At 43.2% G+C, this 26532-nt stretch overlaps 1 protein-coding gene across 1 annotated transcript; it reads left to right on the top strand.

Annotated features, from left to right (window-relative positions):
- Positions 1-3788: 3788 nt before the first annotated feature.
- On the top strand, positions 3789-4668 carry LOC131256443 (basic leucine zipper 43-like). Its single transcript, XM_058257335.1, has one exon. It carries the CDS (start codon positions 3904-3906, stop codon positions 4495-4497), a length of 594 nt encoding a protein of 197 aa, XP_058113318.1. The 5' UTR covers positions 3789-3903; the 3' UTR covers positions 4498-4668.
- Positions 4669-26532: the final 21864 nt, after the last annotated feature.

The following is a 26532-nucleotide window of genomic DNA, read 5'->3' as shown; positions in this document are numbered from 1 at the left end:
ATTTTTTGGATCATACTCTATAATGATTTGTCAAAACGAATGAACCGCGTGAATGTAAGGCATATAAATCACAATGAGCCCCACAATCAGGGATCCACCTACCTCAGTAGATGTGGGGATCCACCGAAGCAACGCCTTATTCCCCCCTTATAATGGTCTTTGGATGCAACTTATCTTTGCCCTGGGCCAAGGAAAAGTTCTTGTGGTTGGAATCTATGTGGGGCCCTCAGAGATGCCCATAATAAATCCACAGTCCAATAGTTCCTCAAGACCACAATAGTATAGGAATCCAAAATTCATGTAAATCCAAAAATTAGGTGGGCGTATAAATGCTGCCTGCAGGCTCGACCCTCCAGTATATTCTACTATGTGGGAAGAGGGGGATCGTTGGCACACAAGCCACCTTTAAAATAGTGCAGGATATATATAGTTTAACTTGGCTACCTTCATATTTCTTTGATTGTGCAATTTCTTTAATGAAGGCCGAGAACAAGTACACTGGAAAATTTAGAGTCCCTACTAGCCGATCAAGCGGGCTTTATCGAATTCATGGTTGTCTTAAAGTCTATGGAATTTATCTCGAGGTCAAGAGATCATGGAATCTTTCAACCTAAATGACTCCAACAATTGGCCTATTACCGTAAGATTTGGGTATATGTCTTGGTGATAGAAGAGGAAGGGCTTAAACACCATCTTTTTCCCGTGCATTATATGGTTTTTACTCTACGGGGTCTATGACTTTCAAGGGAATTTAATTTTGTAGCAGCGTTATACATTTAGCCATGCTTCGCGTAGCCCTTTAAGAAAACCGGGCAGACAGAAATAGAAGAAATCCTAGCGTAGCTTCGTGGGGTCAAGTGACCTTGGGTGGACAAACATAATAACTAAATTAGGTAAATAAAACAGAGAAAATAAGAGTGAAAAGGATGATAAAGACATGTTGAGAATGTGTGGAATGTATGTGTTCTAAGCTTGACTGAGATGTGAAAAAGAAAGAGAAAAATCAGGCACCCTTTTCATTTAAAAGATATAGTTAGACGGCCTTAATTCTGACTTACTCTTGATGTGGCTAACTTCCCTCGATGGGTTGACTTTCTAAGAATTAGCTTTTTAAATTGGGCAGGGCCTCAGCATTGACTTGAAATTTCTCTAGCGTTCTCAATGAATGGGACCCACTATTCACAACCCCAAGTGCAGGGCTACGATGTATTAATAACTCGGTAAGACCAAAGTCGAATCCACAGGGACTTAACTTGTACGTATTCTGAAATAAACTAGAATTAGAACAAGAATAAAAAAGTAAATTAAAATCTTTAATAAGAGAGATTAATTGTGAAAGAATTATCAATAATAAAAAGGAAACTAGAGTGCCAAGGATCCAGTTGTAACTATTAAGATGCTATCTCACTTGACTCAATAAACACAACTGGAATCAGAGTCCTATCTTATCTAGTTGGATGATAGAGCAGTTAAACCATAATATGAACTTTTCATTAAATTAACTCCTACATGAAGCACTATTGTGATAATCATAGGGAATTCAACTATCCACCATGCCTAGGAGACAATGGTGGATCATGAATTTTATAGATATTTCAATTACAAAACATAATAAGTAGGTATTAAAAGCTTTCCAAGCATCTCCTGTAATTGAAGTCACAATAAACCACAGAAAACTAAAAATATTCCTTCATTCAAACCATAAATTAATAGAAGTTCAATATAAACGTGAATCAAAGTAAGAGAATCATCTAAACAAACTACAAGCTTCACCTCTTAGCTCCAGCTTAGAGGTTTAGCCAACTAAAGACATGATTGAAACCAAAACTCTTAAAGAAAACATAAAAAACTAACTAAAAGAAGAAAATTGGAGAAGAAGGAAGGACTCCTTAAAGTTCTCTACTACTTTGCTCCACTTTTCCAATTCTAATTTGTGCTTAAAAATAAATAAAAGACCCACATTTATAAGGTTTGCTTAGACTGACTTTGAAACCACATCAAATTTACGCAAAAAGTTATGCTTTGGTCGGATCGAAGTTAGGTTCGATTGCACCGAATTAAGGCTGAAAATCTCACTCTCTCGCTGGACAATTTTGCGCAATTTCGGTCGAACTGAATTAAGGCTGAAAATTCTGCTTCTCGCTGGACTGTTTTGCGTGATTTCGATTGGATCGAAATTGAACTTTGGTTGGACCGAAGGTCTATTTTAAGAGTTTCTATTTTAGACTAAGAATTATAGAATATGTTTTTTCTGACCAATTTTCAGGATTCATTTTATTCACTTCAAATCTTCGATTCTCTTCATTCCTCACGTGATTTCTTTGAATCTTTGGCATGAAAATTCTTTATTAATAACTTCTAAATCGTCAAATCTTTATTTAGTAATCTTTTGAGTATAAATCTTCCTTTTGGCATCAATTTCACCTTAAGCTCTCGAAATGACCTCACACATGAAAATATGCACAATTAGATCGATTAAGTACTATCATGCTCATAAAACCAAGGCATAAATATGTGAAAATATGTAATATTTCACACTCAACACTCACCCTACCTTATTTCTCTAGCCCACTCTATGTCCCTCTATCGTTTCTTCTCTCCCCTCCTAAATAGTTGGTGGAGGCCTGAATTTATAGACATGTATCTTTGGCTTGTGGTGAGCCGACAATGGACACTTGTCATTCTTTCACTACTGCAACATCTTCAGGCAAACATCTATATCTTTGGTTTGTGAAAAGTGGCCTATGTGTCCATTAGCATGCGGCGTACCGATGGAACACTTCCTTCATTTTCATGTGTCCTGTTGTGTTTAAGAGCTTTTTCTTCTCCTTTAGGGTCTATTTCTTGGCTAAACCTAGGTTTACAAAGTCTGTGATCTCTTGGTCAGGGCTGTTCATTACCTCTACAGGTGTTTAGGTTCTATTTTTTTTCTTTTTTCCATTGGTTTCCAACGTTTCTTGGAGTGTATGGGTACGGTTTTCTCGGGGTGATGTACAAGCATAGTTTTTAGCAGAGGTTGATTATTGATTATGATTTAAGATTCTAGGCCTAGGAATTTCTTGATTGGGTGCAGTAATTGTGTCCACGATGGCTGCGGCTTGGCTCAGCTGGCTCTTCATTAGTTATGGGGGAATCATTGGGTGGCTTTTTCAAAGTCTACTTAAGAGATTCAGGAGTAGGTTTTTTTGCCATTTAAGTGGAGTGTCTACAAGGAGGCCACACCACAAGCCAGCCAGGGGTTAAATGTCTACTATTGTAAACTTTGTGTGGGACCAATAATCTGAGTGGTTATAACCTTATGAACTGGCTTATACAGTGGACCCCACCACTGTTGGGAGATATCCAAGAATCTTACATATCTGATCCCCATGAAGTGAACACAAACATCTCCATTAAACAATAGGACTTGTGGACGGTGATCAGGACCATTGATGTGGACCACCAAGCAAAAAGAAGTGGATCGTCTATGTCGACATTTGAAACCTTCTTATGGCGGATCACACCAGAGGAAGCTGCGGTGCTAATGATGCGGGAATAGTACCCAATCCGCGTCCATATGAGTGCGGATCGTCTATGTCGAGAGTGCGCGGATCGTCTGTGTTGAAGGCATCAACATTACCACCTACTATATACAGACATGCACGTACATGAACAGTACATGCACACACGTGCATGAAGATGCATTATGCCTGGAGTATCTCATCAACGGATATAAACTATTTGCTCCATGAAAATCAATGGTAATAGCACTTCCCTCAGCTTTGCTGAAGTGGGCCACTTCCCTAAGCCTTTTCCATTCTATAAACACCCCATTTCTTCTGCTTCCCTTACTTTCTCTCAACAAACACTCCCAACTCTTCTTCTTCTTCAAATTCAATTCCTCCCCGATCCAGTTCAAAAATCATGGAGCCAGGTGCAATTGCCGCCACCAAACATTCAGCGCCTGTGAATCCAACCGTCCACCCATCTCACTTTACATCAGTTCAAAACAATACATCCACCTTTAATTTCAGCAGATTCTTCAGCCTACATTCTTCACCCTCTTTCCAAACTCCTCCCTCCTGCCAATTCACCTCACAGACATCATCTTCTCTCAGCAACAACTCTACTTCTGATGACGCAGAAGAACACCCTCGCATAACCGATGAGAAGAAGCGTAGGAGGATGATATCCAACAGAGAATCAGCCCGACGGTCTCGGATACGCCAGAAGAAGCATCTTAACGAGCTAATGGTGCAGGTCATCAAGCTTCGGGACCAGAATTGCAAGCTCATCATCAAGTTGAATCACATGGAGGACTGCAATGACAGGATCCTACGGGAGAATAGCCTACTCAGGGAAGAAGCTTCCAACCTCCGTCAAACTCTCCAAAACATGCAGCCCAAAAATCCTTACATCATTTCAAAAGATACAGAAGAAATCCCATGCAACAGTACTACATATCTTGGAGCCAAATCAACCAACCAAACCTTCATCACTCCCATGGCTTTGCTTTGAGATGTCTCCCCTTCATTTTTCCTTCTCTCTCTTACTTTAGAGTTGATAGAGTTGCCTATAATAACTTCTCATCAAGTATTTCAATGTCACAAAAGATAAGGTTTTGGATTGTAGAAGCATTCCATATATAATAAAAGTGCAGTGTACTATGTTTAAAAAAAAAAAAGAAAAAGAAAAAAGAAAAAAGAAAAAAGAAAAAAAGTCTTTAGGTGTGCCTGTAGTTCTAAATATATAGAATGCAGTCTTGTGTATGTTCACCTCTTCTCTCTGCACAAAGATCTGATGGCTTGTAGAGGAAAATAGGTGAAAATGATGTCACCGCCTGCTCGTTTGATGCAATCTTGAGCACCCACACACTATCTTATTTGTAGAGAAAATAAAGAAGCTCTGGAATCGTAACCTTAATGAGCCTATGGGTGATATGAACTCAGTAACACCACAAAGATGGTCCCAATCCATCTCAATTATCCTAAAAAAAAGTTAGGAGAGTTTTGAATATCGATGATATTATCACAATGTATGGCAATGAATGCATCAATGACTGTTGAGTATCATTGATGCATTGATACCATTGACAACACCTGAGTTTTCTAAAAATAATGAAAATTTTCTATTAAAAAACACTTACAAATCTCTTTTTGTCAAAATTTCCACTATTAATTAATTTTTTAAATTTATAAATGGTATGAATTGATTTTGAATAATTGCATCACTTCCGTTGAATAATGCATAATTTAGTACCTTATACAAAGGAATCTTATTATGTACATTTTAACATCCAATAAAATTTGGTTGAGAAACATTATATGATACATTTAATATTTTTTTACGGGATGAGTGACATGTTTCTACATTCCAAGGGTGCTATACATCCATCAATATCAATATTGAAAACATTCATCCTTACAAAGCACTCACTAAGTATTTGGATCAAGAGAGAATAACTTTTTTTAAAAAAGTAATAATTTCATTAGGTGAATTAGAATGGAGACAAGAAGTGTGGGGCTAGGCTTGGTGGATCCGGGTGGATGGATCCCTAATGTTGGGGTCCACCTTGATGTATTCTACTTACATCTATACTGTCCATCTGCTTTTACAGCTCATTTTAGGGCATGATCCCAAAGATAAAATAGATCCAAATCTCAGGTGGACCACACCACAGGAAACAATGTTGATTGACCATATTAAAAACTTCTTATGGCCCACAAAAGTTTTAAATGGTTCCTTCATCCTGGTCATTGTGACTTTATTAACAGGTTGGATGGAAAATAAACATTCAGGTGGCCCCTGAAAAGGTTTTAATGGTTGATGTTCAATCACATTCAGATGTGCTCCACCTAAGATTTGAATATGCTTCGTTTTTGGAATAATGCCCTAATGTGAGCTGTAAAAATGGAAGAATAGTGTGGATGTAAGGCGCATACATCAAGGTGGGCCCCACAGTCAAGTATCCACCCACCTCGGTGGATCCCCGTGCCTAGAAGCATGGATGGAATTAGAGTGGGCCACCCCTGTCAGGGGACACACTGTAATATTATTTTAAAGGGAAGTTTAAAGCTACGCTGACATCGAAATAGGAGGTGGCGGCAATGCTGGTGATCGAAGATGGTGACAATTGTATTAAGAGTCCGGATCTTTTGTTGTTGCTGGGAAACATTAGGACATGTCATTAGTCACTACTGCATTATGACATGGCCCAATAAAAATGCAGAAAATGTAAATTTCCTGTTTCTGTTTCCCAACAACAGAGGATTAGGACTCCATGACAAAGGCACCATGAGAAGTAGAAAAACATGTGAAAAGGAAATGGCACCAATGCTCATTTTTCGGAGCGGGTCCTGTACAGTTACAATCTGTAGGAATTTTTGTACTTTTCCATGAAGAATGATAAGACCAGTCCCAAATTAATCCCGCAAATCTCATTCTCCACAACTATATATTGAAACTGAAATTCATCATAATGGTTTCATATTTTCAGGGTTTTGTGGGGTTTTATTCAAAATCATACGAAATCTTTAAAAAAAAAAAAAAAAGATAGGAAAGATGGAAAAGGGAACCGATTAGGTGAGACCTCGACTCACCCAAGTCGGTGCAGCCCTTACCATGGGGCCTACTTGATGTATTTATTTTGTATCGATGCCGTCCATCCATGTTTTTCCATATCATTTTAGGGCATTATCTCAAAAAATGAAGCATAACTAATTATCATGTGGACCATGCCATAGGAAACAATGGTGATTGACCATTAATGGGCCACAAAAGTTTTAGATCAAGCTGATATTTCTTTCCCTTCATCAGGCTTATGTGACCTTATCAACGGACTGGATGGCAACGGAAATGTTAAGGTGTGCCCTAAAAAGTTTTTAATGGCAGGGTGTTTAATCACCATTGTTTCTTGGAAAATGGTCCACCTAAGATTTGAATCTTCTTCATTTTTTGGGATCATGCCACAAAACGGTTTAGAAAAACAGATGGACGGCATGGATACAAAATAAATACATCAAGGTGGGCCCCACAATAAAGGCCATACCGTCTTGGGTGAGTATGGGTCTCACCTAATCCTATCTACATGGAAAAATAAGGTTTCAAGGGCACAAAATTCTTTTATACTTTGAATGGAAGTAGAAAACAATCATTATCATGCAAGTCTGATCATAATTCCCAACTAATTGTAATCTACTGCAAGAATCCTACACCACCGTTCCACTATATCAAGAAGTTTCAACACCTGGTCCTTACTCTTGCTCCGGTGGTAGACTCTTAAGGAGTTTCAACACCTGGTCAAGGGTTCGAGTGCACATAGGTGGTGAAATCCCACTATGGCGTGAGTGTGTGGGGGTGTGTGTTAAAAAAAAAAAAAAAAACGAAGAATTCTCAGCATTCTCAGCTGTAATATAGGTCGTTAGATCTTTTCTTTCTAGCTCCACCATGTCTTATTGCACGATCTTTTCTTTCTAGCTCCACCATGTCTTATTGCACCTTTCCTTCTGTTTACCTTTTGAAAGCCTTCAACTTGTATTGACTCATTCTCAACTATCAATTCTTAGTCCCACGTCACCAAACCATGGAAGAAAATTAGAAATGATAACATAAAAAAATCATCAAAATGGCTTAAAAAATCAAATGTCATCAGAATACTAATGAGATTCTCATGATATTATAAAAACACAGGAATATTAATTGTCCAAAAATATCACTTTCAAAAGATTACAAGAGGATATTTGTAACGACCTTGGAATTTTTGTGCTAATCTTTCCTTAAGTAGTTGTTTTGGGGTAGTTAGTGCTCTACTTGATTGCTTGTGAAATTCGCATCAATCACTTTAAATTGTATCTGCATGGCTCTAAACGTGCAGATTAGTGAGCGCTACGTTACTCTGAAATCTGGGATCCATCGCTAAATCCAGTCGTTCTGGGGATTTTTTGGAAGATCTGGATCGGACCTAGACCGCGCATCGAAAGTCCGATGGCGATGATCTTAGGCTGTTGCGGTCACTGAGTTGGGCTTGGTCTTCACCTCAAAAATCAAGTCGATCTGATGTTCTGGGTCGATTTGATTGAGTTCGGAGTGAAGAGTGTGAGAACGGTTGGAATTTAATAAGCTTTTTATGAAATCAGTGGTGCTTGCGCGACGATTTTAAGCTATCGACCGTTGGATTCGACCCAATTTCACCCTCGAATCAGGATGGTTGGCCCGGGCATATCCTAGTGCTTGTGGACTCGATCGAGTTTGTGACCGTTGAATTGAGTGTGGTCCGCCACGGTGATCAAGAACCGGGATGAAAACTCAGGCTGACCTAGATCCATGGTCGGTGAGCTTAAGTCCGACCTTTCGTGGTTATAGGCCCACCGGAAGTGCTTCGTTGGATCGAGAAAGGCGTACTTTGGTTATAACCTAAGTATACCTTGACCATAGGGTTAGTTCCATCATTTTAAGGCCTCCATATAGTCCTTAAACCCTAGCTCTCATTTCCATACGAATTTTCTCTAACCCTAGCTTGGAGAGAGAGTGGAAAAGAGAGAGTTAGTGAGAGAGATTGGTTGGTGAATCATCTTGATTCTTCCTTGTTCTTCTTCACCTTTGAATCTTCACTTTGAATCGTTCCTCGGACGATTCTGAGTTCTTTTTGGGGTAAGTTAACCTAACCCTAACTGTGTTAGAGCTTAGATTAGACTTGGTGTTGTTGTATCTCATTTCTATCCTTATTTTAGGGTATTCTTGCGCCGTTGATGAAGACAACTCGTCTAAATCGAGTTCGGCGGTTCTTTCTTTGCTTAAGGTGCGGACTTTAAGTGTATAGGTTATGGTTTTCAAGGCTTTCAATCCCGATTAGTGATTTATTCTTGTTATGGATGAGATTTCACATGTCAAATGTTATGTTTGCATTGCTTTCTGATATGCATGTGCTATATTGAGATTTGTGTATTCTAAGTGTATTTATAAAGTACCGTATACGTATAAAATACGCACTTGTGCTTGCCATGATTATTGGTCATGTATGTATGCTAGATGCATGTATGACAACTCCTTGGTAAAGGAATTGTCTAAGTGCATGTATTCCAACATACGTCATGTATGTTATTCCTTGTATGCTAAGTGTTTGTAGAAATGCATGAATGACCTAAGTGTAACTGATTACACTAAATGCAGGCGTTGAGAAGTGATTCTCAATACTCCTATGGATGCGCATGATTTCCTTATGCATTTACATTCCAAGTTATTTAAATTCAAGCATTCCTATGCTTACATTTATGTTAAGTTGATATTATTCAGATGTGTATGTAACATGATTTGAGTTGTTGATCCATTACTGTTTTACATTCCATATGAATATATGTCGTAGTGTAGGATGTTTGGGACTATGACTTAGTCCAGGAAATCGGTAATTGACACTTTGGTCGTGGTTGAGATTGCTTTCGCCACGTGAGACGCATTAGACGAACCCGAGTCGTATTAGAGTTGGCGGCGGTGGTTTGGCCACGCGGAGTGTTTGCGCACTCTATGTCGTTCAATTCAACGTGCGCTCGTGCTAGTCGAGTTCGTCAACTAACCCGATTGTCCGGTGTATGTTAACCATGTATGGACGCTCGCTTGAATCTAGGGTACCGAACTTACCAGTGAAATCCTAATAACCATGGTACACGATCCGCTAAGACTCATGAGCCGGACATGGTGGTATGGGACACCGTGGTCGAGCCGTCGGCCTACGTTGGGGTGACGAGCCTCCCCGTAGTGACCGGTGAGCAACTAAACTCGTGAGCCGATTATGGTGGTATGGGACACTATATTCGTGCTTTGTCGGCCTACATTGATTGGTGACGAGCCCTTTGTAGTGACCTCGAGCATACCTGGATACCACAAGGAGGTGACGAGCCGATCTGTGGTAGTAAGGGCATGAAAGGCGTGCATTGATTGGTGGCGAGCCCTTTGCTACGACCTCAACTATATGATCGTATGAGATGTCTAGGATTGACGACCCTAGTATGGATCACTGTTTGGATGATGATATGAGGAAGGTATCTTAGCTTCCCAATCTGCTGTATGAATTGGACTAATAACAACTTGGTAATCATATCCATGCACCGCATTTGCATGTGCTTTGTAGATGTGGCGCACTTTGAGGCGATGTCATGCGTAACGTAAGATGAAGACGCCGAGGGTGTACGCGTGAGGGCACGCATCATATTGCATTCATACTTGCATTAACAAGAGTACTTAGGATTTATTTAATTGTCTGCTTTATCATTCTTGTTTGATTGACTGATAACATGTTAACCGATGCCTTATTGTTCCACGAGTTGATCACTCACTCCCACGTTTACGGCGGTGTTTCACACCCACCGGACTGCATCTTAGGCCACGATGTTGCGAGATGTGGATGCGGCGTCGAGGCGAGCGAGGCGGATGACGACGAGGCGCCTTCTCCTATATGCGGTTTTGAGACGGGTTCTAGCGAGCCTCGATCTGTTGCGCGGATCTATGGGATTACTATTTTTGGGAACGAAATGATGTAACTTGTACTTATAAATTTTGATAAATAACACTTTTACACGATCTGGTTGTATATGTAATTCGAAGGACTTACACTTGTACACATATTTTACTATAAGTCTTCCGCTTGCTTTATTCACTTATCCCTGAATCATATCCGTGTTTTGGCTTAATCTATCCCATGTTTATGTGCTAATACAATCAACATACATCATTCATTAATTATGTTGCATAAGTGATGTTTTGGAACTCGGGAGCTGAGTTATGCTCAACCTCCGAATTTCCGGGCGTTACAAGTTGGTATCAGAGCATGATTTGGATTAAACCGGACCTGGGTTATGGTCACACACCGCACGTTGTCACCACTATAGTGTAATTGGGTGCGGGTCTATCATCGCTTTGTGTTTGTGCTCCGTAGTTTCTATCGGCGAAAGTTTCTTGAAAACCTTTACCGAGATCGAGTCTGTACCCTGATCACACACAGCGACCCGAAACCTGTTCTAGACCCTCTATTAATGAGTGTAGATGGTCTACCCTCCCATTATTCAGTTTTAAACCTTCCAGAAATCGCTGTTTGTATCAGATTTCTGTCAGAATGACCCGATAAGCTTCAAATTACACAAGGGGCCAATCGGGGCATTTTCTGTGGGACCCAGGGGGGGACCACATCATTTGGACCAAGGAGGACCAGGAGGACCTCGCCAAATCGGCGAGGCATCGCCGATATGTCCAGAGACCGGCGATGCCATCGCCGGTTCGGCGAGGGATCGCCGGCCGCCGGGCCGACGCGGGCCGATCGTCCATGAGGCTTGTGTGGCCCACCCCTCCACGGTTTTCATTTTAAAACCCTTCCTTTCATTTATTTCCTTCACAAAACCCTCTTCCAAGCTCTCCTTTTCTTCAACAACCTCTCCAAACTCTCTCAAATCTCTCCCAAATCTTCATCTTCCTTCCATTTTCGTGCAAACCCATCACCCCATTCTCAAATCTTCCATTCCATTGCTGATTTCTCCATCTTTCCCTCTCATTTGAGCCCTTTCATTCCCTTTTTGGCTCATAGTTGTGTGGAAGCTTCACCATCTTCCTATTTCTCTCTTTCTCTCATTTCTCATGGCCCTCTTTGAGATTGTGACGGCCATCTTTTCCATTTCTTCCCTTCTTTCCTTGATGGGGAAGAAGAGAGCGCCCGTGGATGAAGCCGGGCCGAGCCGCCCAACCCGTGCACGGAGGCCGAGAGGTGCCGCCGCTAGCACGTCCGCCACGCGCGAGTTCCAGACGAAGCGGGACCTCGATCCTCGAGCTCCTGTCAGTAGGACCTTGTTGGCGGAATTGTCGCATGGAGTCTATGAGGGACGTCCTTTTTGAGGCTCATGTTGATCCGCGGCTCTTTGGTGAGTTCTTTTTGTTGGAGCGCCTAGAAGGGGCGGTTGGGGTCCCTTGTTCGAAGGCGAGTATCGCGAATGCTAGCACTATTCGGGCCTTCTATGCCAACATTCTGGAGCCTTCGCTGGATCCTCTGCAGTTCAAGATTCCTTGTGGTAGCGGTCGAGTTGGAATTGTCAATGTTGCTTTGATATCCCGACTCTTGAAGGTGCCACTTGGGGAAGTGCATGCCAACGAGAAGAATGTGGACAGTGCGCGCGAGAGGATCGTCGCACCCGATCCTTGTGTGGTCGTCTGGTCGAATGGCAGCAGAATAGGAGTCTTTTGGCTTCTCACATGACGGACGACTTCCGTTTGCTTCACCACATCTTTACGTTCAATGTGTATCCCAGGTGGAGCAACCGCAGCGATTGTACGCGCCTGATGGTAGATTTTCTATATCTGGTGGGGCAGGATGCGAAGGTGTGTGTGCCGACGTCCGTCCTGCGTCAGATTATTCTCATCGCTCGTTCGAGTAGACGGACCGAGTCTCTTCCCTTTGGCCGCCTCATTTGCAAGATTGCACATGAGTTTGGCTATAGGCTTGGAGCTGAGAAACCGGTCCCTGTTCGTCATCTCAACTTGAGGACCCTTAAGCCGATGGAGGTTGGTTCTGGTCGGTTGCCTCCGAGGGTGAGGCCGGGTCTGAGAGTGATGATGAGAGTTATGCGCTGAAGGTGGTGCGGAGTCCGAGGAAGAAACAGAGCAAGACGAGGAAGAGAGTGGGGCACGGATTCGAGTGATCGCTCTCCTCCCGTGGTGCCAGAGCGCAGAGCAGGTTGCCAGAGATGCCCGTCTTACGGCTTGAAGAAGGGCAAGCTGCTTTACGCCAGGAGATGGTGGATCTTCGAGGCTTGGTTAAGCACAAGTTCAAGAAGATGTCCCGGACTTTGAAGTCTATCCTGTGTTGCTTGCAGGATAGGGGTGCTCCGCCTCCGTCTCCTGACTCCGACGAGTAGCATCGTCGTGGCCGTCTTTGCTTTGTTTGGTGTTTCTTTCTGTGTGTAGCCGTTGTTGGCTTGTAGTTGGAGTTGTTGTAGTGTGGTAGCTGTTAGTGGTTGTAGTAGTTGTGGTTGTTTGAAGTGTTAGATGTTGTTGTTTTCATGCTTTCCTAGTCGTGATTCATGTATTGCTGTACTACTTGTATTGCGACGATTTTGATTAATGGAATGCATGTGGTTTGTTTTGGTGTTATGCTGTGTTGTTGTTGTGTGGATGGATTATGTGACTTAGAATCTGACAGGTTGCATCCTTTGATTTAATGTAGGGATGCCTCCTAAGGGTTCGAAGGCTTGGCCCGTCTTTCTCTGATTGAGTCGCTGTTGGGGTTCCTCCCTTGAGCGATAGCCGGTCAGATCCATAGGCGGGTCCATCTCGTGTTGGTGTTGGGTCGACACTTATGGCTCCTCCATCACACCCTCGGTTCTGAGCCGAGCCATGCACCTTCTTACGCTTCACTGTTGATAGGTTTGGCAGATGATGTTGTTGATACGGGCCGTATCGGCCAGCGCGGCAGCGGCAGGCGGCGGGAGTTCCTCTCCTCCATGGGGCATCTTTGCTCGGTCGGTAAGGCGACTCCACTGTTTCACCTATGCCTCCATCCGGGAGTGCCAGTGCCAGTGTTAGTGCCAGCAGCACATTCGATTCCAGCGCTTGAGACCTCCTACTTTGCGGGTTCTCATAGCCCCAGGAGGCCGAGTATTGGATTGACCGCATCTCTAAGATCTTGAGGCCGCTTCACTCTGAGGTCGAGGAGGTTGAGCTTGCCACCTTCATGTTTGAGAAGGAGGCCGGTTTGTGGTGGGACAGTGTGCTTCGCCCTGTCGAGAGGACTTCGTGTGGTCGTGGCGGGCGTTTGAGGCGCGCTTCCACGAGAAGTATTTCCGGGACGGACCGACATGAGAAGGAGAGTGAGTTCCTTCGCCTCCGAGAGGAAGGTTGTCGGTTACGGAGTATGAGAACCGGTTTCTGAGTTGGGGCGGTATGTTCCTTTGATCTGGGCGATCCGATGAGGATGCGGCGTTTTTCCGAGGGCCTGCGACCCGATGAAGATTTGCTGTGCCCGCATTTCTTCATATGCGGAGCTAGTGAGCATGTCCTTGCGAGCAAGGCAGGAAGGAGGCGTCCCGCATGCGAGCACCGATGCCTCCTAGGCCGAGACCGGATTTCCATGGTGCACCTTTCCTTGGCAAGAGGCCGCGTGTTGATTCTCCTCCTTGGCGTTCAGCCGCCCGCTCGGCAGATGAGAGCTGATGTCTGAGATGTTCTTATTGTGGGAAGGTTGGGCACTTGGACCGTTTCGGTTTTCCGTATGCGAGCCGGTGGTTTTACTCCACCGCAGAGGGTTAGCCGTCCGATGCCTCGGTTATTTCTCCTCCTCCTCTTCGATCGGGCCACTCATCCATCCTTCGGACTGCAGTTCGGCTTCAGGCCACCTCGGCCCCATGGTTCCTCGAGAATCGTCGCGAGCTCGTGTTCATGCGCTTTGTGAAGCGCCTATGTCGACTTGGTGCCGAGGTCCTTTGAGGTGACAGCGCATATGGAAGGTATTCCCGTTTCTGTGTTAGTGGATACGGGGTCCACTACTTCTCTTATTTCTTATGCGGCGATTAGGCGTTTGGGTTTGAGATCTTTTCTGTCAGGAGTGACGCTTACTACCGCTACGGGGATGTCCTCGCCTTGGGCAAGCGTTGTATGGATTGTTTGGTCGATCCGGGAAGTGGATCGATCCGTGTTGATTTGCTAGTCGCACCGCTTTATCACTACGATGTTATTATGGGTATGGATTGGCTCACGAGGATGCGATCTGAGATTGATTGTGAAGCGAGATCAGTGACGATCCATGGACCTGAGGGCGAGATTGTTACTTTCCCAGTTCAGGTCCGTTACCCTATTCGTATTGATTTTTATTCTTCTCTGTTGGAGAGTTCGGCCGAGTCGGCGTTGGTTAGTACGCCGGTAGTTCAGGAGTTTGAAGATGTGTTTGAGTCGATTCCTGGATTACCTCCTCAGCGTGAGATTGATTTTGCTATCTATCTTATTCCTAGTGCGGCGCCCATTTCTTTACCCACCTATCGGATGCCTCCGAGTGAAATGGAGGAGTTGAGGAAGCGAGATAGATGGTTTGCTAGAATTGGGTTTTATTCGGCCCAGTGTGTCTCCTTGGGGAGCACATTGTTTGTGAAGAAGAAGGATGGTTCCTTGCGATTGTGTATTGATTATCGCAGGTTGAATTTGTTCTGTGAAGAATAAGTACCCCTTGCCCGGATTGATGATCTGTTTGATCGAGTTGAAGGGGGCACGGTACTTTTCGAAGGTTGATCTGCATCGGTATCATCGGTTGTGCGTCAGGATGGGGATGTGCGTAAGACCGCTTCGAGACCGGCCGGTCATTATGAGTTCCTTGTGATGTCGTTCGTTGACGAACGCACCGGCCGTGTTCATGGATCCGATGAGCAGGGTATTTCGGCCTTTCTGTTTCGATTCGTCATTGTATTTATTGATGACATCTTGATTTATTAGCCGAGCAGAGCACGAGGAGCACTTAAGAGCGGTTTTGGGTACTCTTAGGGAGCATCGGCTTTTCGCACAAGAAGTGTGATTTCCGGAAAGAGGAAGTCAAGTTCCGGGACATGTGGTGTCCAAGGAAGGTATAGCCGTCGACCTTGCCAAGGTAGATGCAGTGCTGGTTCGATTTTCGAGGTGAGGAGTTTTCTTGGCCTTGCAGGTATTATCGACGCTTTATTCGGACTTCTCGAAGATTGCCGGACCGTTGTCGCAGGTGACACGGAAGGATTTGAAGTTTGCTTGGAGTGAGCGGGCGGAGTTAGCTTAAGGACAAGTTGACGTCCGCCCCGGTGCTATATTGCCGAGCAAGGGGTTAAGTATATTATATATCCTGACGCCTCTCGCGTTGTCCTGGTTGTGTCCTTATGCGGAAGGACGGGGTGATTGCTTATGCTTCGCGTCGATTAAGGAAACACGAAGAGAATTACCCTACGCACGACTTGGAAGTGGTCGTCATCTTCGCATTAAAGCTTTGGAGACATTACCTTTATGGTGAGGAGTTCGAGCTCTTTTGCGACCACAAGAGCCTTAAGTATATTTTCACGCAGCGTGATTTGAATATGAGGCAGTGCATATGGATGAAAACATTGAAGGACTTCAAGTTTGATGTTTCTTACCATTCGGGCAAGGCGAACCTTGTGGTAGATGCGTTGAGTCGCAAGAAGGCTTTGGAGTTTGCGGCTTCGCTAATGATAGCAGAGTGGGATATGTTGGAGTTCGTGCATGATTTTAAGCAGAAGCTTACGGTGGTTGAGCCGTATGAGGTGATCGCACACATTCGTGTACAGCCCCTTATCGACGAGAGGATCGTTGCAGCTCAGGCAGATGATGAGCTTTTGGTGAAGATGAGGCAGCGGGTTGGTACAGATGAGAACTCCGACTGGAGTGTTAGTTCTGATGGAGGCCTACGTTTTCGTGGCCGGTTATGTGTTCCTGACATCCCTGACTTGAGACGGGAGGTTCTCGAGTTGGCCCATAGTTCTAAACTTGCGATGCATCCAGGTAGCACGAAGATGTATCAGGATATGAAGAGGTCTTATTGGTGGGACAATATGAAGGTCCAGATTGCTGAATTTGTTTCTCGTTGTCTCACGTCCAGCAGGTCAAGGCAGAGCATCGCCGACCTCCTGGTTATTGCAGCCCATGCCCATAGCTGAATGGAAGTGGGATTTCATCTCTATGGATTTTATTTCCGGGTTGCCGAGGACGAGAAAGGGATTTGACTCTATTTGTGTGATCGTCGTTATATTAACGAAGTCGGCGCATTTCTTACCGATCGAGTCACTTACTGCAGACGAGTTGGCTAGGTTGTATATCAAGGAGATAGTGCGTGTGCATGGATTCCCTTGGAGATTGTGTCCGATAGAGACACGCGTTTTACATCTATCTTATGGACTCGTATCCGGAAGCAATGGGTGTGAAATTCAACGCCGCGTTTCATCCGCAAACAGATGGGCGACGGAGCGCGTGAATCAAGTCTGGAGGATATGTTGCGAGCTTGTGTTTTGGATTTCAAATGGCTGAGTTCCCTTATGCCGAGTTCGCGTATAATAATAGTTTCGGCGAGTATCGGTATGGCTCCCTTCGAGGCGTTGTATGGTCGCCGTGCAGAGCACCACTTGTTGGGCATAAATTGGTGAGCGTAGTTTGCTTGGCCCGAAGTTGGTGCGGTGACTTCTGAGAAGGTCGACATCATTCGACGTCGACTACAGCAGAAGAGTTACGCTGTACGAGGCGTCGACCGCTTGAGTTCGTAGTGGGAGATCATGTTTTTCGAAGGTCTCTCTATGAAGGGAGTTCTGCGGTTCGGTAAGAAGGAAGGCGCCGAGATTTATTGGTCCATTTCAAGTTGGATCGAGTGGGAGCGGTAGCTTACCGCCTTGCTTTGCCCACACCTCTTGCGGGCGTGCATAACGTATTTCATATCTCTATGATGAAGTACGTTCTGATCCTTCGCATATTATCGGTTGGGAGCAAGTGCGGTTAAGTGAGGATGCCACTTATGTACCGCGACCGACGCGTATTCTCGATAGAAAGGAGCAGGTGCTCGCAAGGTTATCCCTCTCGTGAAGGTGTTATGGTCGCATCATGGCGTGAAGAGGCTACTTGGGAATCAAGCTGAGGTCGGGAAGACCTACCCTCCGATCCTCGAGGCTTATATGAAGGTATGAATTTCGAGGACGAAATTTTCTTTATGGGGGTAGATTGTAACGACCTTGGAATTTTTGTGCTAATCTTTCCTTAAGTAGTTGTTTTGGGGTAGTTAGTGCTTTACTTGATTGCTTGTGAAATTCGCATCAATCACTTTAAATTGTATCTGCATGGCTCTAAACGTGCGATTAGTGAGCGCTACGTTACTCGGAAATTGGGATCCATCGCTAAATCCGGTTGTTCTTGGATATGGATCGGACCTGGAACGCGCATCGAAAGTCCGATGGCGATGATCTTAGGCTTTGCGGTAGAGTTGGGCTTGGTCTTCACCTCAAAAATCAAGTCGATCGGTGTTGGGTCGATTTGATTGAGTTCGAGTGAAGAGTGTGAGAACGGTTGGAATTTAATAAGCTTTTATGAAATTGAGTCGTGCGCGCGACGATTTTAAGCTATCCGACCGTTGGATTCGACCCAATTTCACCCTCCGATCAGGATGTTGGCCCCGGCATATCCTAGTGCTTGTGGACTGATCGAGTTTCGTGACCGTTGAATTGAGTGTGGTCCGCCACGGTGATCGAAGGCCGGTCGGTACGAAAACTCAGGCTGACCTAGATCCATGGTCGGTGAGCTTAAGTCCGACCTTTCGTGGTTATAGGCCCACCAAGTGCTTCGTTGGATCGAGAAAGGCGTACTTTGGTTATAACCTAAGTATACCTTGACCACGGGTTATTTCCATCATTTTAAGGCCTATATATAGTCCTTAAACCCTAGCTCTCATTTCCATACGAATTTTCTCTAACCCTAGCTTGGAGAGAGTGGAAAAGAGAGAGTTAGTGAGAGAGATTGGTTGGTGAATCATCTTGATTCTTCCTTGTTCTTCTTCACCTTTGAATCTTCACTTTGAATCGTTCCTCGGACGATTCTGAGTTCTTTTGGGGTAAGTTAAACTAACCCTAATTTGTGTTAGAGCTTAGATTAGACTTGGTGTTGTTGTATCTCATTTCTATCCTTATTTTAGGGTATTCTTGCGTCGTTGACGAAGACAATTAGGGTATTCTTGCGGTTCTTTCTTTGCTTAAGGTGCGGACTTTAAGTGTATAGGTTATGGTTTTCAAGGCTTTCAATCCCGTTAGTGATTTATTCTTGTTATGGATGAGATTTCACATGTCAAATGTTATGTTTGCATTGCTTTCCGATATGCATGTGCTATATTGAGATTTGTGTATTCTAAGTGTATTTATAAAGTACCGTATACGTATAAAATACGCACTTGTGCTTGCCATGATTATTGGTCATGTATGTATGCTAGATGCATGTATGACAACTCCTTGGTAAAGGGAATTGTCTAAGTGCATGTATTCCAACATACGTCATGTATGTTATTCCTTGTATGCTAAGTGTTTGTAGAAATGCATGAATGACCTAAGTGTAACTGATTACACTAAATGCAGGCGTTGAGAAGTGATTCTCAATACTCCTATGGATGCGCATGATTTCCTTATGCATTTACATTCCAAGTTATTTAAATTCAAGCATTCTATGCTTACATTTATGTTAAGTTGATATTATTCGGATGTGTATGTAACATGATTTGAGTTATTGTTCCATTCTTGTTTTACATTCCATATGAATATCGTGTAGTGTAGGATGTTTGGGACTATGCCTTAGTCCGGAAATCGGTAATTGACCCTTTGGTCGTGGTTGAGATTGCTTTCGCCACGTGAGACGCATTAGACGAACCCGAGTCGTATTAGAGTTGGCGGCAGAGGTTTGGCCACGCGGAGTGGTTGCGCACTCTATGTCGTTCAATTCAACGTGCGCTCGAGCTAGTCGAGTTAGTCAACTAACCCGATTGTCCAGTGTATGTTAACCATGTATGGACGCTCCTGCTTGAATCTAGGGTACCGAACTTACCAGTGAAATCCTAATAACCATGGTACTTGATCCGCTAAGACTCATGAGCCGGACATGGTGGTATGGGACACCGTGGTCGAGCGTCGGCCTACGCTGGGGTGACGAGCCTCCCGTAGTGACCGGTGAGCAACTAAACTCGTGAGCCGATTATGGTGGTATGGGACACTATATTCGTGCTGTCGGCCTACATTGATTGGTGACGAGCCCTTTGTAGTGACCTCGAGCATACCTGGATACCACAAGGAGGTGACGAGCCGATCTGTGGTAGTAAGGGCATGAAAGGCGTGCATTGATTGGTGGCGAGCCCTTTGCTACGACCTCAACTATATGATCGTATGAGATGTCTAGGATTGACGACCCTAGTATGGATCACTTTTTGGATGATGATATGAGGAAGGTATCTTAGCTTCCCAATCCTGCGGTATGAATTGGACTAATAACAACTTGGTAATCATATCCATGCACCGCATTTGCATGTGCTTTGTAGATGTGGCGCACTTTGAGGCGATGTCATGCGTAACGTAAGATGAAGACGCCGAGGGTGTACGCGTGAGGGCACGCATCATATTGCATTCATACTTGCATTAACAAGAGTACTTAGGATTTATTTAATTGTCTGCTTTATCATTCTTGTTTGATTGACTGATAGCATGTTAACCTTTGCCTTATAGCTCCAGAGTTGATCACTCACTCCCACGTTTCAGGCGGTGTTTCACACCCACCGGACTGTCTTAGTTGCAGATGTTGCAGATGTGGATGCGACGTCGAGGCAGAGCGGGAGCTGATGACGACGAGGCTGCCTTCTCCTATATGCGGTTTTGAGACGGGTTCTAGCGAGCCTCGATCTGTTGCGCGGGATCTATGGGATTACTATTTTGGGAACTGAAATGATGTAACTTGTACTTATAAATTTTGATAAATAACACTTTTACACGATCTGGTTGTATATGTAATTCAGGGACTTACACTTGTACACATATTTTACTATAAGTCTTCCGCTTGCTTTATTCACTTATCCCTGAATCATATCTGTGTTTTGGCTTAATCTATCCCATGTTTATGTGCTAATACAGTCAACATACATCATTCATTAATTATGTTGCATAAGTGATGTTTTGGAACTCGGGAGCTGAGTTATGCTCGACCCCCGAATTTCAGGGCGTTACAATATTGCTATGTTTTCAAAATATTGGTGATAAGTCTTCTCACTAGGTAACGAATCTTGGTGAGACGGGTGGCTTTCTTGTAGCCACACACATTTGGGTATCGAAGTTCTCCCTTTTCCATCGAACATTGGTTTGATTGTGACATCCGACAAGTTCCAACTCAGTCGGAATCACTTCAACTCTAGCTAGTTTGGGGTTTGGTTCCCAACCAGAATCGAGTTGACTTGCTTTTGGATGGTATGTGGAATCATGGTTTTGTCATGTAACACAGGAAGCATTAAGCTTGACGGTAATGCTTCATTGCAAGCACTAAAATGAGCCATGTGACCATGTACTGTTACATTTTACCATTTCACATATATTTATAGACGTGGGTTTTACATTTTCTGCACCATAGCATACATCACAGTATTATACATTGAGAGCTTTGGCATTTCTACTCTAATCTAATAAAAGCTGCTATTAGCTCTTGTTTTAAATAAGCTCGCTCAGGAAATTCTATTGTCAAAACAAAAAAGAAACTCTTATTTAAAATAAGCATGTTTGGTAGACTATTTAAATAAGAGTTATTTTTTTGTTTTTTTTTTTTTTTGGTGGTTGATGCCATTTTTAAAGATTACAACGACTTCATTATAAGAACAATCCAAATGGTTATTTTGGTAGATTTCATCCTTTGGATTGATTGTGCCCCAAGTGGCAAAAGAGTGGATGGCTACAATCTTCATGTTTTAAGACATTTGGGCTGTCCATTATATCAGATATTGGATATGGGTTGTCCGTCATATGGAGCCCACCTTTGATGTGAATCGTCTATTGTGTGAGCAAAACCTTCAAAGTAGGCCAACCATCATGTGAGACATGTCTTAGATGTGGACTATTCATCATTAGGGGTTGACATTTGACATGGACTATCCATTATGTGGGACCCACCTTGATGTGGGTCATCCATCATGTGGGGCCCCTCAATGTCCACTACCCATCACGTGGAATCTACATTTATGTGTCCATCATGTGGGCCCCGCCTTCAATGTGTCTTGCCCATCATGTGGGGCGTGTTGGGCCACTTTAGATATGTGTCATCCATCATGTGAGACTTTTGGATATGGATTGTCCATTATGTGGGGCCCACTTGATGTAAAGTATCCATCATAAGGGCCCACACTTTAATGTGGGGCCATCCATCATGTGAGGCCCACTTTGTCCATTATATGAGCCACCTTGATGTGGACCATTCATTATGTGGGGCTCCAACTTTAAAATGAGTCATGTTGGCCCAACTTTGATGTCGATCATCCATCATGTGAGTCCCACCTTTGACATAGACCGTCCATCAAGTGAGACCCACTTAACGTGGATGGTCAATCATGTTAGTCCACACTTTGATGTCAGACATCCATCATGTGGAGCCCACCTTTGATGTGAACCGTGCATTAATGTGGACCATTTGTCATGTGGGGGCACCTTCAATATGGGTCAATTCATCATGACAACCCACCTTTGATGTCCACCATCCATCATGTAGGTCCCACCTTTGCCATGAACTATCCATCATATCGGGCCCAACCTTCAATATGGGTCGTTCATCATGTGGGCCCACTTTTGATGTCAACCTTCCATCATGTGATCCCACCTTCAATGTCCACCATCTATCATGTGGGTTCCACCTTTGATGTGGACCATCCAGTGGGTGGGGCATGCTTGATGTGGATTGTACATCATGTTGGGCCACACTTTGACGTGGCACATCCATCATGTGGGGCCCACCTTTGATATGGTTGTGCATCATGTGGGCCTACCTTTATGCAGACCATTCGTCATGTGGAGCCCCAACTTCAATGTGAGTTGTTCATCATGTGGGCCTACCTTAGATAGATTGTAAAGAGAAGAAAAGATGGCAAGATGAGAATTACTTAAAAAGTTTAATTATAAACTTGTTCAAAAATTAGCTAAAAACGTTTACTTGCTTAGGTAATTAAATAAGCTCTTAAAGAAAAAAAGAAAAAAGAAAAAAGAAAAAAAAATTGACTTCCTTATCACATATTTATTACGAGTTTTTTTTTTTGCTAGTTTCTAAAAAATTAAGAGGTAAAACTTTACCAAAAAAGTCTATTTTCAAAATACAAGTTTTTTAAATTTTTTTTTTTTTTATAAAAAGAAGCAAATAAGCTCTTATTAGTAGAGATACCAGATTACCCCTAAGTACTTGTAAGGTATCATATATTGCAAGCACCATAATGAGCCATGTAACCAGTCTACAATAGTGAATTCATATATGAGTTATGATCCAATGCAAATGTTTTCATTGTAATTAGAGTGTAAACAAGTTTCGTGGGCTTCACTAAGATATCTTCATGACATCCACTCTAATCATCATGCACACCATCGCTCCTTTGGGCGTGAATCCAAAAATCAGGCTAATCCATGACGCAAGGATGAACGTGATGAGGTCAATCACCGTCTTCCTCAAGGATAACTACTCCAAATCCATGGAGCTTCTCTGGACTCCTCACAGAGACTTCTCGAATCCACGAGGAAAGAAAGCAAGAAAATATAAATAAATTCTAATAAATTTGAAATTTAATTGATGAATCAAATAAACTAGTTTACAACCCTTTAAATAGGGATACCAAGCAATGAGAGAAAAATCATAAGCAAACTATAACTAAAACTCCCTAAAATTCATAACTTACTATAAATAGTAAATTTTCTTTTATAGTAAGTGTCCTATGTGGCTTAACCACATTATTCTCCTAATTATTCTAAGCAATTTTCATGTTGGATACAACTCCTAAAGCCCAACGAATGAAGAGTTATGATCAAACTAAAACTTACTATTTATAATAAAAACGGAACTAAACATGGAATTCGGCCATTGATATGATGAAATCTCACAAATTCGTAGCTCTTCCTACCCCAAAATCATATATGGTACGTCGAGTAACTCATTCCGATTTGCGAGATATGCCTGTTTTAAGGTTCTAACGGTCGTGATGACTTCTTCCTCTGATCGGGCCTTCTCTGGTCCATCTTGGACATGAAAGTGTCCGTGACCCGCTTTACATCAGTCCTCTCTACTTCAAAGGAACTTGTCCTCGAGTTCTCGTGCTGCTTTGGTTCATGATACTCGATCTGGTGCGCCATAACGATACCCGGATCAAAAGTTATGATCAATTTACTGTCCACCTTCTTTTGGTCCAACCATGCTTGGAATGTATCTGTGACACATTCTGTATTAGACCCAACTGTTTGGAAAAAATTCGTCCTCGAGTTACTTAAGGGACTTGCTTCATGATTCTGAGATAACTTTTAATGTCAATGTTTATTAACCATTTTCTTGTACTTGGCATCAAGCTCTTGAGTTGACATAATACATGCACTTATGCTTTCCTTGACTTGACTAATATCAATCAGTTCCTTCACTTCTGCCTTCAAGATCTCATATTCCTGCTGATATAATGTGAGCAATTAGGCAGACTTATCCCTGTGACAAGATCAATGTGATTTTGTATATCTTGTATGGGAGATAATTTATTAGGGAGTTCATTGAGCACAATCGCCTAACATTTGTTTCAAATCTCCTAGGATGTTCATAAGCTCCATATATTCTTTCTTTTCAACCAATGGATATATATCTATTGTTTCCTCAATTTGTTTAACAAAAGCTTGTTCAATTGTAAGAGATTGTCCCTCTACTTTAGAAGTTTTGAGTTGGTTTTCCCTTCCTATAGGGACGAGGATAATCTTTTTACAATCTTTAATAAATATAAATACGTTATCCCGATCCCTATGTGTAGCATCAATATTATTTTACCAGGACTAAGTAATATGTGGCAAGCTTCCATGCGATCATGTCATACATTACTTCATCTTTATAATATTTACCAATGGAAAAGGATATACAACATCGTTCTATTACCTTTGTTTTCTTGACCTCCTAATGCAGGGACATTTTCACACACGGGCTCAAGTGGGGTCGCTTGTGGGATGCAGGGGCATACTCAGGGTGAGTGCGGCCTACGGAGGAGGTATCGTGTTCGAGACTCCTCACTGGGGGTGATTAATGCACATTTCACACTAGGCTCGAGTGAGGTAGCCCGTGAGATGCGGGGACACAGTCGGGGTAGGCGGCCCATGTGAATTGGGGCCCACGTAAGGGGTTCGGCCGAGGTCCTAACCCATGCGATGTGGGGCCTGGGCTATGAGATAAAGGGATTAATTCGCCATACTCTAACAGTTCGAGCTTTTAGAGCAAGTGGTTAATTGTCCTGCATCAAATTGGTTTCAGAGCAGGAGGTCTCGTGTTCGAGACTCCTCACTGGGGGTGATTAATGCAGGGGCATTTTCACACCGGGCTCGAGTGGGATCGCTTGTGGGATGCAGGGGCACACTCGGGGTGGGTGCGGCCTACGGAGGAGGTATTGTGTTCGAGACTCCTCACCGGGGGTGATTAATGTGCATTTCACACCAGGCTTGAGCGGGGTAGCCCGTGAGATGCGGGGACATAGTCGGGGTGAGCGGCCCATGTGAATTGGGCCCCATGTAAGGGGTTTGGCCGAGGTCCTAACCCATGCGATGTGGGGCCTGGGCTATGAGATAAAGGGATTAATTCGCCATACTCTAATAGTTCAAGCTTTTAAAGCAAGTGGTTAATTGTCCTGCATCACCTCCTTGATCCATCCAATCGTGTATGGAGATGGTTGCCTTTTAGCTTTCAGTTATAGCTTTTCCACTATTGTTTTCGACACGAAATTCTCATCACTCCTCACATTAATGATCACATTACAGACTCTTTAGTATGTAATGCACCTTATTCGAAAGATGTTGTGTCGTTATAAATTTATCTTTACCTTTGGCATGTACAATGGCTTTCTCATGTTCATGGTGGTGGCATGTGATTCACCATTATCGATGGGTGCTCTGTGAAAATTAGGGTTGTTTCGTACAATGACCACAGGCGGTTGAGCATTGCCTTGGGCTCAGGGTAGAATTAGCGCATCCGCAATACGGTTGAGGGTTGCCTGCAGTCCTTGCATGGTCAACTGATTCTCCCAGTGGAAAGCTTCCATTCTTTCCGAAAGATAACGAATCCCCGGATCACCGTCCACAGGATTTTAGCTCATACCTTCATCGTTTGCCATCAACCTGAGGGGAATACTCGCCTTGATACCAATTGATGCAGGGATGAACGTGATGAGGTCGATCACCGTCTTCCTCAAGGATAACTACTCCGAATCCACAGAGCTTCTCTGGACTCCTCATAGAGACTTCTCAAATCCATGAGGAAAAAAAGTAAGAAAATATAAATAAATTCTAATAAATTTGAAATTTAATTGGTTAATCAAATAAACCAGTTCACAACCCTTTAAATAGGGATACCAAGCAATGAGAGAAAAATCATAAGCAAACTATAACTAAAACTCCCTAAAATTTGTAACTTACTATAAATAGTAAATTTACTTTCATAGTAAGTATCCTATGTGGCTTAACCATGTTATTCTCTTAATTATTCTAAGCACTTTTCATGTTCAACACAACTCCTAAAGCCCAACAGATGAAGAGTTATAATCAAACTAAAACTTACTATTTATAGTAAAAACGAAACTAAACATAGAATTCGACCGTCGATATGATAGAATCTCTCAAATTCGGCATGGGAAACCTGGCATGGTTGGCTAAAATAGCTCATCCTACCCCAAAATCATATATGGTACGTTGAGCAACTCATTCCAATTTGCGAGATATGCCCGTTTTAATGTTCTAACGATCGTGATGACTTCTGCCTCTGATCGGGCCTTCTCTGGTCCATCTCGGACATGAAAGTGTC

Source organism: Magnolia sinica, chromosome 9 (genome assembly GCF_029962835.1).
Source record: "Magnolia sinica isolate HGM2019 chromosome 9, MsV1, whole genome shotgun sequence".
Classification (NCBI taxonomy): domain Eukaryota; kingdom Viridiplantae; phylum Streptophyta; class Magnoliopsida; order Magnoliales; family Magnoliaceae; genus Magnolia; species Magnolia sinica.
The sequence above is the reverse complement of the archived record's forward strand: the minus strand, read 5'-3'. Positions and strand labels throughout refer to the sequence as shown.

Coding starts and splice junctions, on each gene's coding strand:
- LOC131256443 (XM_058257335.1), top strand. CDS start 3,904: ATGGAGCCAGGTGCAATTGCCGCCACCAAACATTCAGCGCCTGTGAAT.